The sequence below is a fragment of the Globicephala melas genome, chromosome X, assembly GCF_963455315.2.
Source record: "Globicephala melas chromosome X, mGloMel1.2, whole genome shotgun sequence".
NCBI classification, from domain to species: domain Eukaryota; kingdom Metazoa; phylum Chordata; class Mammalia; order Artiodactyla; family Delphinidae; genus Globicephala; species Globicephala melas.
In genome coordinates, this window is record NC_083335.1 from 10,960,978 (window position 1) to 10,975,132 (window position 14,155).

The 14,155-nt window shown below is 56.2% G+C and overlaps 1 protein-coding gene across 1 annotated transcript; it reads left to right on the plus strand.

Annotated features, from left to right (window-relative positions):
- Positions 1 to 243: 243 nt before the first annotated feature.
- On the plus strand, positions 244 to 13,942 carry SASH3 (SAM and SH3 domain containing 3). The gene is made up of 8 exons (XM_030844882.2): positions 244 to 423; positions 7,810 to 7,905; positions 8,304 to 8,450; positions 9,847 to 9,988; positions 11,212 to 11,360; positions 11,482 to 11,691; positions 11,827 to 11,977; positions 12,509 to 13,942. The coding sequence occupies exons 1-8, from the start codon at positions 367 to 369 to the stop codon at positions 12,697 to 12,699; spliced, it is 1,143 nt and encodes a 380-aa protein (XP_030700742.1). The 5' UTR covers positions 244 to 366; the 3' UTR covers positions 12,700 to 13,942.
- The last annotated feature ends 213 nt before the right edge of the window (positions 13,943 to 14,155 follow it).

Below are 14,155 nucleotides of genomic sequence, written 5' to 3' on the forward strand. Positions count from 1 at the left end.
ACTGGCCGAAGGACTGGCAATGGTTGCCATGAGATGGCAGGGTAGGGACTTTTCTCTGCTTGTTCAACCCAAGAGCCGTCTGCATCAGAATCTCTGGAGACTGAAGCTGGGACTTCCTTCCTCCCTAGGGGCCGGCAGGGGCTGCGATTGCTGTAAGAGCAGGTCACGTGACGGGGCTTCCTGTATGCTGCTGCCGCCGGGTGTCCATGGCCCGCACCCCCAAGCTGCCAGTGCAGCAGTCAGAGTGGCAGCCGGAGGCTCAGTCCATGCCGTGCCCCCTGGACGGTGCCGGCGAGGCTGAGCAAGAGGCCTCCGCATCTCGATACCTACGAGCGCAGGGGCGGAGCATCACCAGGGTAGAGGACCATGTTGCGCCGTAAGCCCTCCAACGCCAGCGAGAAGGAGCCCACGCAGAAGAAAAAGGTGAGGAGCATCTTTGGGAGCTCACTGCTTCCTTCCCTCTCTCAACCCAGCCTCTCCGGGACTCACGGAAGTGGGAAGAGCCGAAGGCCTTCTGTTGAGTCTGTAGGTGAGGGCCATACTCCCAAGGGCATGGGACGTGGGCCCAAAGGTAACTAGAGTAACAGAAGTACAGAAGAGACAGATTCTAGAGAAACGGAGTTACAGAATGCATTCTTAGAAGTCTAAAAGTTGTAGGATTCAACCCTACGATGGTAAGATAGAGACTTAAAATTGGGGACTAGAATCCTAGACTAGAATTCGAGAATTATAAAATACAATTCTCACGTTGAACCCTAAGACCGTACTTAATTCTCTGTTCCCTACACCGGGCCCGCCACTGGGAGCCATCTCACTCAGAGGGCCCCACTGGGCTGCCCAGCCAGGAGCCATGATGCTCCCAGGGCCCCCGCCCTTTGGCCAGAGCCCAGGCTCTGCTCACTTGGTTCAGCTCTGTTGTAGATCCCGGGGCCCAAAGGAGAGGGGGCCCACCTGAAGATGGGGCCCAGCGTGATTTCCAGATTTAAGGAAAGGGCCTCCAAACCTGCAGTGGGATGCTGGGGGCATACAGGTTCTTCCCAGGTGGAGAGAAATTATTTGTGAAGAATGAGAAATGAAGGTGCTGAGACGATGAGTAGGAGGGAGGGCTGAGGAGGAAAAAATTCTGAGGTGCTCATCTTCCTGGAGTCTTGAGGCCAGACTAGAAGATTCCTTGAAGGCTCTGCCACATTTAGGTTTGTCTAGTTGGATCTGAGGATTTCTAGACTTAATTTTTTGACTCGATCGTCAGATCCTCCCGGGCAATCAGCAAGTACGTTCCGCACATCCAGCAGGAGCCTAGGACCATCCCAAAGCAGGCCTGAACCAGGTCCAAGAGGCCAGGCGTAGCCACAGGCCAAGGTCCAGGGCCTCCAGGCCCTCACTGCACCCCACTGGTTTCCCCTGGAGCCCAGCTCAGGTGCTCCATGGGGGAGCCCCTTTGTCAGGGGAGTAGCTTCCAGACGGAGACTGAACCAGCTGAGAAGCCGAGCATCAGGGCACTGGGGTGTACATCCTGCCCCGTCTCAGGTCCTGGGGTGGCTGCCACTTCCAGCTGTACTCTCCCCACTCCAACTGCTTCTCTAAGGTTGCAGTGGAGGTGGGCGGGTGGGAAAGAGATTCATGAATCTTCTCACAGGCTCTGTCACCCCTGTCCAAGCCCCACACGGCGCCAGCCCCCGGCAGACTTACCACTGGCTGTCACTGCTCAGTGAGTGGGTCCACTTCCCCTTGCTGTCCGGCTGATGGGGGTGGGAAGCAGAGACCGCCCTACACACTGCTGGGCCCCAAACCACAGGGGAGCTGAGCTGGAGGAAAGAGTCTGAGAAAGAGCAAACACTGCAACGCTGGCACGCTGTGCCGCCTCAGGTGGAAGTGCCCAGAGGCTCACAGAAGCCAGAAGTCCCGTCTTCTTTCCCCACTTCCATTATCCAGATTCTGTATTTGGTGACTGGGCCTCTGGGATTTCCCACAGGCCTCTCCCCGGAGAGTCAAGGCCATTGTGGCACTCTGTGGACCATGTCCTCTAGGGCAGCATCGTCCAGGCAAAGCCTACCTCGCCCCTGCAGAGCCTGGGCCAGCCTCCAGAGCCACTCTCCAAGGCCCATCCCATGGGAGTGCCCTTAGAAAAGCCGACTTTCCAGAAGGTGGAGACGGCATCTTCCCGAGGCCCGGAGGCAGCGGCGTGGCTCCAGCACTGTGACTCGGGCAAGTCCCTTTCCCTCAGAGGCCAAGGTGACGTGGTGGAGGGAAAGCACAAAGGCAAGAGAGGCCTCCCTTTCCTGTCCCTCTCCTCCTTTCGGGCCTACCAAGTGGAGAATGTGCTGGGCAGAGGACAAGAAAGCAGAGTTGGAATCTACCAGGTTCCAGCTGTAGGACCCTGGACAGTTCACTGACCTTTCTTGGGCCTAAGTTTCGTCACCTCAGAAAAGGGAGATAGTTCCTGATCTGCCCACCTCAGGAGGGTGTGGATTGCCTGGAACAATACGTGTGAGTGCACTGTGTCACATGTGTACTTGTGTCCACGAGAGGGTGTACGCTACAGGCGTGGGTGGGGGTGGGGAACCCGCTGCAAGGACCGAGCTTCGGTCCCAGCCCTGAAGTGGAGAAAACAACACGTAACAGCTCAGCAGGTGCCAGGTGCTGTGCTGTGCACTCCACCCATCCCTTAGCCCGTTGGCTCTTCACGACAACCTTGTGAAGTAGGGCAGGCATTGTCTTCATTTTATGCCTGAGGCTCAGGGAGGTGAAGTGACTTACCCGAGGTCACACAGCTAGTAAACTGCAGAGCAGGGATCTAAGCCAAGATTTGTTGGTGTCCAGGGTCTTGACCCCTTCTCCCTCTACTCTCTTGTCTCCCTACTGATCTCAAAAGCACTGGTAGAGTCTGATGAGCATAAAAGACTCAGCCTATCGGCAGGAGAGCTCTGCAGGGCAGGTCTAGATGGCCAGGGGATGAGTGACCTTCAAAGCAGCAGAGCAGAGTCGGAACAGGCCCTCTAGTATGGTGGGGTCAGGATGTGTCACCTGCTATGCATCATGAAGGATTGGGGAGACGCCCGGGATGGGGGGAGCAATACCCCTTGGCTGCCTTTTGGAGACTTTTGCCTCCATCAAGTGTCTCTCTGCACTCTCTTTGGTCTGTTGGAGTGTAGGTAGTCGACAGGGGTTTGTCCTGGGACCTACCTCCCCTAAGGATGGTCCTACCCCATCACACCCCTACTTTTCGCTACATCCCAGACCTCTCACCAGGAGAAATGGAGAGGAATCAAGGCTCCCATTCGAGTGTGCAGCTGTCCCGTCCTTCCAGTCTCTCCCTGCTCCTCTGTTCCCCAATCCCAGCACACTACTTCCCCCAGGCTCCCTTCCTACAGCACACATCTGGCATCCCCCTCCACACCAGCATGCAATTCATATTTCCAGTGGCTCCTCATTGCCCACAGGCTGATGCCATGGCTGGCAAGGGCCTTCTGTGGCCTTTTATGCTCCGCTGCCCACCCCAAGCACTGGCGTACCCACCATTCCATCGCCACGCTTGGAACATCCCTAACTCCCACTCTTGACAAACCCTTCTCAACTCCACCTGGAGAAATCCTGGCTCCCCTGCTACAGCCCAGCTCAAATGTGCCTCCTTCTCCGCGAAGCCCTCCGGAGCCCTTCTTCCTCCATGCCCCCACCTGCTCTCCTGGTAGCTTCCTCCAAACAACGCTTGCAGTCGCCATTGCCCTTAATCCACTTCTATACTAGGGGGCAACTTCTTGAGCTCTGAGCACAGGAACAAGCATGGGCTTCCAGAGTCACAGACATGGGTTCAAAGCCCTGTTCCTCCCACTGTCAGCTGTGCCACTCCACCTAGGATGCGTCATTTCTCCGATTCTGTGTGCCCAGATGGGAAGCGTGATGTAAAGACAGGGCTGCAGTGAAGCTGAAGTGAGCGGACACACACAAAGTGCTTGGCAGGGCACTTGGAACAGGGGCGGTGTTTGACCCCTCGTTACCGGATTCCCACACATGCACAGGCCTGTGCCCAGTGCCCAGAGGGCGCTCGGTCTTAGGAAGCAGGGGAAGAAGATGCCAGTGGGGGCAGGGTGAGGCTCTGAGGGGGTGATCAGGGAAGGCTTCCTGCAGGGGGCAGTGCCTTTAAAACCGGATTTGAAAAACCTTTTTTATTGAAGTATAATATCCATAGAAAAAGTGCATAAATCATAAATGTAGCACTCAGTGGAGTTCCATTCAGTGAACATCCCCATGTAGGCAGCACCCAGATCAAACAGAACACTTCCAACACTCTAGAAGCTTCCCTCATGCCCCTGCCCAAAGGCCACCACTCTTCTGACTTCCATGGATTAGTTTTGCCGGGTTTTGAACTTTCTGTACGGGGAACCATATAATATACTCTGGTGGTGGGTCCCTTCTGCCCAGCGGTGTAGCCGTGAGAGTCACCGTATTGTTGGGGAGAGTTGCACGAAGCTCATTGCCATGTGCTCTTCCCTCATGGGACTCGGCCACAATTTGCAAATCCACTCTACAGCTGCTGAGCATTTGAGTTGTTTCCAGTTAAACTGGATTCTGCAGGATGGGAAAAACTATGGTTGACACAGAGAAGGGCAGAGTGTTCCAGGTGGGGAATGCAAGGGCTAAGAGCCTGGAGGTGGGCTGTTGGAAAGGCTAAGTAAGCCTCCCTGAACGTGCCTCGTGGGGCTGCTGCATCCCATGCTCACCCCTGTCATCCGCACAACAACCCAGTGAGGTGTGTGCTCCGGTCTTCATTTCACCCATGAGGAAACGGAAGCCCAGGGAAGTTGAGGAATTGACCCAGCTTTACACAGCTCGTCAATGGCAGAAGCAAGATGTGAACTCTCGCTAGCCGACACCAGGTGAAGAGACTGATGTTCGGGGAGGTCAAATAACTCACCGAAGGCCACACATCCCAGAGCTGAACTCAGCAATGTGTGACGCCAAAAAAGTAGTTCTTTCCAAGAGGCCCATATCCTCCCCTTAGATATGAAAAAGTGGCCGACGTGTACGGTACAACCTCCCACCCAGGACCCCCAGGAAGGTCTCACCCTAAAGGGAGGCCAGGCAGAAAATCCAAAAGGGCCCAAGGATGTCCACTCACACCTGGCTGGGGGCGGGGGTCACTTCAGGTTCACCGAAAGGCATTCAGGATATTTGAGGCCGCCCCTGAGTTTAGAGGTGGGCGGGGCAAGAGGCCCCCCAGGGCAAACAGCCCTCACCCTTAGTCACCCAAAGAACTTGTCTAGTTCTTTCCCCGTCCCTGGGCTGAGGAGTGGCCTGCCAGGCCCATGTCCCGGCGCCACCCACATGGTCCTTTTAGGTGGTTTTCTCCCATTTTGAGCTAAAGCTGGGACAGAGGGGCCCCGACACAAGGTCCCAGGAGCCAAAAATCACTTTCCCAGCCACCCCCAACCCCGACTGAGCTTAATGACAGAAAAAGGCAAGAACTGCAATTAGAGGGCAGCCTGGCGGTGAGTCCACTCTTCCTCAGCAAAGCCCACCTCCAGCCCCACGCCTGCCCTCCTGCTGGCTTTCCAGGATCACTGGTCCCTGGGGCTTCAGGGGAGACTCCTGGGATTGGGACGGGTGGAGGGGAGGCCACAATAGGCCCCATCGGCCTAAAAATAGCACCCCAGCCTGCCCTCCTTGGGCCCAGGCCAGCCTGGTGCCCATCCTCTCTCTCTTCCCTCTTTTCCAGGCAATAAAAGGAGGAAGTTATCCAGGCAGCTGCCTCTTAGCCATACAAGAGGAGGAAATGAATGGAAGGTGGAGGAGAGAAGGGGAAAGCAAGGAAGAAAAAGAGGAAAGAATAGCGGGCAGGGAAAACCAGGGAAGGAGGATGGAGGAGAGGCAGGGAACAGGAGCAGTCACCCCACCGCCGTGCTTTCCCCTCCCTGTAACCCCTCAGCCCCCTTTCCCAGCTCCCCAGCATCCTGCGGAAGAGGCTTTCTCCCTGAGGCTGCAAGTGCCTCACCCAGGAGGCCTTCATGGTGGTGGTGTCTGCTTGGCCTGACCACTGACCTAGTTTCTGGTCATCTAGCTTGCTGTGACCTCTAGGAAGGTGTGGCCGCTGTCCCTGACTGCCGACTTGCTTTTGGTCAAGACCCACCAAGAGAACTGAAGTGTTCCGCTGCAGTCCCCAGGAGCCGGGGCTAGTTGTGTGTATGCTGAGGGGGCAGGTGACACTGCCCCTGCCCTGGGGGATTGTCACTGGACCCCCCTTTTGTAGGAAAGAGGATGTGAAACTTTCAGCTTTGAGCGGGTTTGGGGCTTCGGTTCCTCAAGCCCTTATCTCTGGTGTCTGCCGCCGACCCGCTCTATCTGTCTGGCCATCTGTGAACTCTGGTTCCTGTGTGTATCTCTGGTCTTGACTGTTGCTCTTGATTCGGGCTCAGCCTCCACCTCTTGTGTCTAAAGTCGGCCCTCCTCACCTGGCCCGGGTTTCTCCTGGTATTCTGCCATGTGCGTGGCACGTACAGTTAAGAAAAGCTCATTTCCTGAAAACAGGCTTGTCAGCACTGTCGACTGAAAAAAAATGCATAACCTAAAAGGTGAGAATTATGCTTTATTCAGCAGACTTTCTGAGGACTTCAAGCCCCGGAGGCGGCCTCTCAGAGAGCTCTGAGGGACTGCTCTCTAGAGGTAAGGGAGAAGCCAGGATATACAGGGGTTTTTGCAGCAAAGACCAGGTAGTGGGAACATCAAAAGATTTACTGTTAGTTCAAGGAAACCAGATATCCCAAGTAGTTGAATTTAGCACTTTTCTGTGTATGGGAAGATGCAAGAGTCGGGGCTTATTGAAATCATTCCTTTGCTATGCAAAGATAAGGGCTAGTATCTTTCCCACCCTGTGTCTCCTCAGGGTGCACCACTGGGGGCTTCACAGAGGGCAGCCCGTGTGTCTCCATCCTGAGTTCCCTCGGGGCTCACCATCTGGGCAGCAGTAGTGGTCGATGGCTTGCTGGCCGCAGCATCCTTTGTTTGCTGATATGGCCGGCAGCATTTTTCATTCACAGCACAAACAATAGGTCGGGCCTACAAGTCTGTGAACACTGGCACACGTCTAGTGTAGCCAGCTCGTCGCATTAGCAGCTAAGTTAAGTTAAAAGCAGAGATGAAGACAGAGAAAATGGCAGCTTTCTTTTACGATATTCAACCCAATCATTTGTGTCTCAAATCTGCGGGGAAACCTTCTCTGAATCAGTCTGTCCTGTGGCTTTCCAGAACGCGTAATGCCAGGTCTTACTGGCCCCTGGGGGGATTGTCTTCCTCTTCTTGGGACACAGATGCATCAGCCTGGAGGCCCCAGTGTGTTTGCCACGATCACCATCACAGGAAACCATGCTTGGGGAAGACAGAGTCTGGAGGCCAGGCTGCGGGGTTTGGGAGGGTTTGCCCTGTTATATAAATAAAGGTGATGCTGCGGTTCGTGCTGAGATATGTCTCCAGTAGGAGATACGCGTTTACTCAGACTCATTTAGTCTTTCACCACAGGGTTCTGGGGACCAGACTTCAGGTACTGGTGGAAAGCCGGGCTTAGTCTGAGGCCTGACCGGGGTGGAGGCTCCTGAGGCGAGGAGCTTGCTCTGCGGCCTGCTTTAGGGGCCGCTCACAGCTAAAGAACAGGATGAAGCCCGGTAGCCAGCAGGGCGTCGTGTAGCTTCACCTCCTTAGCCCCGTGGCCCTGTCCAGCCCTGGGGTACATGCGGTGTGTTGGGAGCAGGGACAGCTTTTTGCTCCTTACTCGGCCACCATTTTTAGTGCCACTGATGGCAACACCTCTGCTTCTTCCAGCTCTCGCTTCAGCGCTCCAGCAGCTTCAAAGATTTTGCCAAATCCAAACCCAGCTCCCCAGTGGTGAGCGAGAAGGAATTTAATCTGGATGATAATGTGAGTTTCAGAGCCTCCTTGGGGGGATCTGGTTGCCGGCCCTGGGTGGGGTAATGGTGGGGAGGTGGGGGGAAGACCCTTTTAGGATTGTTGAGGCAAAGTCTTTTTAAATACAATGGGCCCACATCTCTCACCCAGCAAAATTCTGGGCCCTAAAACCTCACCTGCATTCTTTTCGATTGCAAATTAATTGTCAATTTAAATGCAAATGAATAGGGCCAATTTAAATACAAACGAATAGGGCCTAGGACAGGTCTGGGGCTAAAAGGGAAGGGATGGGGAGCTCTCTTTCCCACCCCTCCAGCATCTGCCAGGACCCAAAAGCCGCCTTCTGCTCCCAAGTCGTGGACCCAGACATGGTCACCAGGGTTCCTGGACCTGCACATTTATTGTCACAGATTCCAGAAGATGACTCAGGTGTTCCGCCCCCAGAGGATGCTGGAAAGAGCAGCAAAAAGCTGGGGAAGAAGTGGAGGGCCGTGATTTCCCGAACCATGAACAGGAAGATGGGCAAGATGATGGTGAAGGCCCTGTCGGAGGAGATGGTGAGGCCTGGGACCCATGGGAGAGGGGACAGGGAGGACAGGCACCGCTCTGGTAGGCTTTGAGCACGGCCACTGTGACAGCCACGCTCCGGTAACGATGCCTGGCCCCATACAAGCAGGAAGGTCACCTTGGGAAGGGAGCTCCCTCAGCCATGGACATGGCAGGAAGGTATGGTCCTGAGGGAGCAGTAGTGGGGTCTGAGGAGGGATGAAGTTCTGGGTAACAGGAGCTTCCTGGGCAGGCAGGTCTGAGGAGATGAGATCACATAGCGCAAATTCATCCACCGCAAACTTTTGCTTGGAACCAGCCCCTGTGATTGGGAAGGCTTGATTCAAAGAGGCCCTATGAAAGAAAATCGAGAAGGCTGGCTTTGGCCCAGGGAGGGAGGGCAGAACACACAGCTGTGGGGCAGGCACGTCCAAGTTGCTAAAGTGACACAGCGAGTCTGGTTTGCTCCTGGTTCTTGGAGGAGGTGCCCTGGCAGCAGTGTGCTAACTGGCTCATGCCAGCTCTGGATAGCAGTTGGTCAAATTTTCGGGAATTTTGTGAGCCAGGTGTGAGATACAACCATTACTGAAAATTAACTTCTACCAACTTAGAATTAAATCTATATTTTAAAAATAAAAAGACTAAAGTCAGTCTTCAAAACTCATTTCCTAATTCTTGTACTACCTTTCACTGTCCTCTGTGCCCTTGAGGTTACTGGCATCTACAGTCTTTGGGGGGTGGAAATAGCCGATGATGCTACTCATTCAGTGACACCAGAGTGGTAGCTCTCTGTTGGCCACGGTGGGGAATATTTACAGTACAGGAGCTGGCAACTTCTACAGATCAGGGCTTTTATTGCCACTGAGTCATCTGTGAAAGTTACCACCGCACTGAGGTGTGGGGAGGCCCAGGAGCCCTAGTGTCAGACCGACTTGTCTGTGGGCTCCTGCGTGGCCTCGGGAACGTTCCTCCATTACTGCTCATCTGTAAACTTGGGACGATGGAGCACATATCCTCAAGTGAGGATTAAATGAAATCCTCTGTCTGGCACATAGGAGCACAGTCAAAAGTAGTGACTCTCCAGCGCCGTGGTCTGCCTGGCTACGCCCTAGTAACAGCTCTGAGTCTCAGTTCTGGCACTGAGGCCTTTTCTGTGTGTAAGTTGGCACTTTGAGCTGACAAAGTGCATTCACACAGCACCCCCGTTGAGCCTCATTCCATGACGTGGGCAGGGCAAGGACTGTCAGTCCCACTTCACGAAAGAGGAAACTAGGGCCCAGAGGGCGCCATGCAGCCCGCAAGAGGCAGAGCTGGGGCTCCAGCCAGGCCCCAGTTCTCCCTGGAGCCCAGGCCCATTTCCTCTGCACCCGGGGCTGCTCAGGGCTTGCTGCCTCTCCTCCCCTCCAGGGAGATACTCTGGAGGAGGGCTCAGCCTCCCCGACGTCTCCGGACTGCAGCCTGGACAGCCCCGGCCCTGAGAAGATGGCGCTGGCCTTTTCTGAGCAAGAGGAGACGCAGCTCCCAGCACTCAGCCGCCAGGCATCCACAGGTGAGGAGGGGAGGAGGGGCACACCTGCTGAGTCTAGAGGAAAGGGCGGGGTCTGGGAGGGGGTGGTAAAGAGAAATGAACCTTTACTGTCAGCCTGCTGGGACCTTTCCCAGCCCTCTTCACGTTAAATCTTCACAACAATCTCATGGGGCCGGTACTATTATTATCCCCACTTTATTGATGTGAAAACTGAGGCTCAGGGAGGTTAAGTGACTTGCCCAAGGTGACCCAGGCTTGAACTTAGTTCTGCCCTAGAGGAGCCTCCACTTGCTGGAGGGCCCCAAGGGCACAGGAAGAACCCCATTGCCCTCTTGGACCAGCCCTCCCCCACCTTCCAAGGGGAGCTAGAGGCTACGGCTCCCTGGGCCTCTGACATCCGAGGCTCGGGTGAGGGAATAGGGTCTCCAGCTGTGAAGACTCAGCCTCATGGACACCAGCCCTTGGTTTGCTGGGCTCAGGGTGCCACTTGGCATCTTCTAGATGTCCGTGGGACTGGACAGGAGCTTCCAGCAGCCCTGCCTGGACAAGGGGCTGCAGGCTTTGCGCTGCAGACCTACAGAGGCATTGTCGTTCTCTCCCTTCGGATTAGTTCCAAGTCCTCTGATCTTTCTCTGGCTCCAAAGACACCTCCCTATCCCCATTGAAAGCCACTTAGGCCCTCATCCTGCCCTTCCCAGAGAGAAAGTCTTGAGTTTCCGTGTGATGTTGTAACTCGACACAGAGTCTTATTGAGTAGAGAAAGTAAAATATTGATGCACGATGTGGCTTCCTGGGTGGAAGGTGGCTTCCAGGAGCACTGGAGTGGGAGTCAGGAAGCCTGGAGCCTAACAGACCCAGTGCTGCCAATTATAAGGTGAGAGGCCTTGGGCAGGTCACTTGGCCTGTCTGGCCTCAGTTTTCCTCATCTGTTCATTGGGGTGTTGGCCCAGTTGTTCTCTAGAGACCCTTCCCATTTGCCCAGTCTTTGATCTGTGAGCCATTCCTCCTTCTATGGTCAACTATTTTCATGCCTGGGATGCCAGGAGGGAAGCTATGCTCCTTCGGGGTGGCAGAGGGGTTGGGTCAGAATCCCTTCTGCAGTGTGAGACTTACTAGAGCTCAGTTTTCTTCCCCAGCATGTATCCTTGGGATTTCTAGCCAGACCCCATGGAAGGTACCTGCTGGGCACTGCCGCAGCTGTCCGGGGACAAAGGTGACCTTCCTCCCTGCCCCATTTCCTGCAGGCAGTGAGCTCTGCAGCCCCAGCCCAGGCTCTGGCAGCTTCGGGGAGGAACCACCTGCCCCCCAGTACACAGGGCCCTTCTGTGGCCGGGCACGAGTCCACACCGACTTCACTCCCAGCCCGTATGACCATGACTCACTGAAACTGCAGGTAAGGTTGGCATCCAGGCCCCTGCTGAGCCTGGCAGGCTGTACCCCATACAGGTAGAGGGTACAGGAGGCCAAGGGGCCACCTTGCCCCCACTCTGTTCTGCTCTGCTCTCCTCCCACAGAAGGGAGATGTGATCCAGATCATCGAAAAGCCGCCTGTGGGCACGTGGCTGGGCCTGCTCAATGGCAGGCTGGGCTCTTTCAAGTTCATCTACGTGGACGTGCTGCCCGAGGAGGCTGTGGGACCTGCCCGCCCCAGCCGCCGACAGAGCAAGGGCAAGAGGCCCAAGCCCAAGACTCTGCATGAGCTGCTGGAGCGCATCGGCCTTGAGGTTTGAGCTGGGACCTAGTCTAGTGTCTAGGAGCAAGGGATGGGGGCCAGGGCAGGTCAGCTCTGCGGGGAGAGACAGGTCGTAGGTGGGGGCAGCTTGTAAGCGGCCGCGCTGGTGGCCTGCTTCTGCCCACAGGAGCACACGTCCACCCTGCTGCTCAATGGCTACCAGACGCTGGAGGACTTCAAAGAGCTGCGGGAAACACACCTCAATGAGCTGAATATCATGGACCCACAGCATCGGGCCAAGCTGCTCACGGCTGCTGAGCTGCTGCTGGACTACGACAGTGAGTGGCCTTAGGAGCGGGGGAGGGGGCGTGAGCGCTGGAGTTGGGCATGTTAGGCGGGGAGGCCTGCCCGGGTCCTGCCCCAGCAGCCCTCTGCAGTGCGCAGGCACTTTCCACACTTGAATTCCAGTCTCGGGCAGAGCTTGTGATGAGAAGGGGTTTTAGGAACGATCGGGCTCAACCCCCTTTGGGATCAAACGGGAGACTTAGGGCCGGAGAAGATACGGCATGGACTCGAGGCCTTCACGTTGGGTAATGACAGAGCCACGATTCAAGAGCAGGTGTCCTGGCTACTAGCTCAGTGCTGAAGAAGCTTGAGCTCCTGGGCGGGAGAGCTGGCCTGGAAACCACTCCCACCAGAAGGGCCGAGAAAGGGCAGGGGTGCTTGGTGGTGGGTGACCAGAAGAAGAGACGGCCTCCAGCGGGCTTCCCAGGGTCCCTCCACCCACATGGGGCCCCCAGGGTTTCTGAAGCCCCTCCCAGCTAAGGGCCAAGCCCCCCACATTCCTCTCCCTCCCTGGCCCCTGGCAGCCGGCAGCGAGGAGGCGGAAGAGGGCGCCGAGAGCGGCCAGGAGCCAGTGGCGCACACGGTGGCAGAGCCCAAGGTGGACATCCCGCGTGACTCGGGCTGCTTCGAGGGCTCAGAGAGCGGGCGCGATGAAGCAGAGCTGGCGGGTGCCGAGGAGCAGCTACACGGCCTCTCCCTGGCCGGGGCACCTTGAGGCAGCAGTGTGGGCCGAGGCTGGGCCTGAGCAGCCCAGGCCGCGGGGCTGGACCCAGCCTTCCGCGGTGGCCCCGGGCCGGAGGACTGGCACCGAGCCCGGCCCCGCTCCCCCAGGGGTGCCTAGGTCAGCAGAGGCCAGCCGAGCCCTACAGGCGCGGCTGGAGTGCACGACAAGCTGAGCCGCCGAAGCCGGGCCGCCTCCCTCCACCAGCTACTTGACAGCACAGCCCTTCCAGCTGCGGCCAGAGCAGGGGGGCACTGAGGGGGCACCGGGCCCATGCCCCTCACCACCAAGGCCTCCAAACCCTCCTTGCCTCCACACCACCTTCCCCTGTCGCGCTGCTCCTGAAAAGGGGGCCGAGTCGGTGGTTCAGGTCAATCTCAATACCCTAGGGAAACCTGGTCATCGAAAAGGACTCTAATTGATCACAGGTGAATCCAGATTCTCTAAATAAGGTTTGAAGCCACATGTACATGTATCTTTCCTACTTTCCTTCACCTTAATTCTCTTACAGGTTTAGCCACTAAATCACTGTGCCACTTGAACTGAGTGCCTTCCTCAATCTGGGTCTAGGACAGGTCAGAATAAGAATGGATAGTTGCTGAGGGCCAACTCTGACATTCTGTGATATTAAACGTCTGCTGTCCCGTTACCTGTGGCCCAGGACACCAGTGGGGCTTACTAAGGGGGCTGGAGGGGCCTTGGGCTCCCAAATGAAACATCTCCTGCTCATCCGTTCCATACTTCCCCACGTAACTCAAGCCAAGCTGCAACTCCCCCAGCTTAAAACAATGCCCACACCTCAGACAACAAGCGCCCTCCCCTTCCACTCCCAGCCCCTTAAATGACACTTCTCCCAAGGCCAATGGCAGATGGCCCGACCTGACTTCCAAGGGCAGACTGGCCCCTCAGAAGCAAGACTTGGCCTCTCCTGTGGGTCCTTACAAGCAAAGAAAGCACAAAGCTTGATACTGGGGAGTCCACTGTCCCACCTTTACTCTGCTAAAGGTTTTGATGGACCTTGAGCTCCAGAAGGGGAGGGAGAGTCAAGGATCCTGGTACTTGACCCCAGTGCCAAGTCCATGCCCAGAATTCCCAGAGTAACCCTTTCCTGGGGCCCAACTGGCCTGAGGGCAAACAGTGCCCGCCATGTCTTGGACTGCCTGTTTAGTGGACACTTTTGGACCTAGTCCCAGGAACTCTGGTAGAAGCCATCTTGGGGGAGCGGTTTGGGTGTAAATATGAGGGGGGTGAAGGGAGATGGGTTGGTAGCAATAAACAGGTAGAACTAAATTACCGTCTCCGGTTATCTTTCCTATGGAGAGAGCGTTGGGCGGGCGGGCGGGCGGGCGGGTGGAACAGACCAGTCTCCTTCAAAGCTGGACTCAGCAAAATGTTCTCCACTGTCAGGGCCGTCTGTCCCTTCCCCAAAGATGCTCAGTGCCCTTGACCC

Bases quoted from the DNA above. Each gene is read 5' to 3' on its own strand.
- SASH3 (XM_030844882.2), top strand. From the start codon at position 367: ATGTTGCGCCGTAAGCCCTCCAACGCCAGCGAGAAGGAGCCCACGCAG. The intron at 424-7,809 runs GTGAGGAGCATC...TGCTTCTTCCAG, and splicing joins AGCCCACGCAGAAGAAAAAG to CTCTCGCTTCAGCGCTCCAG. The intron at 9,989-11,211 runs GTGAGGAGGGGA...CATTTCCTGCAG, and splicing joins CAGCCGCCAGGCATCCACAG to GCAGTGAGCTCTGCAGCCCC.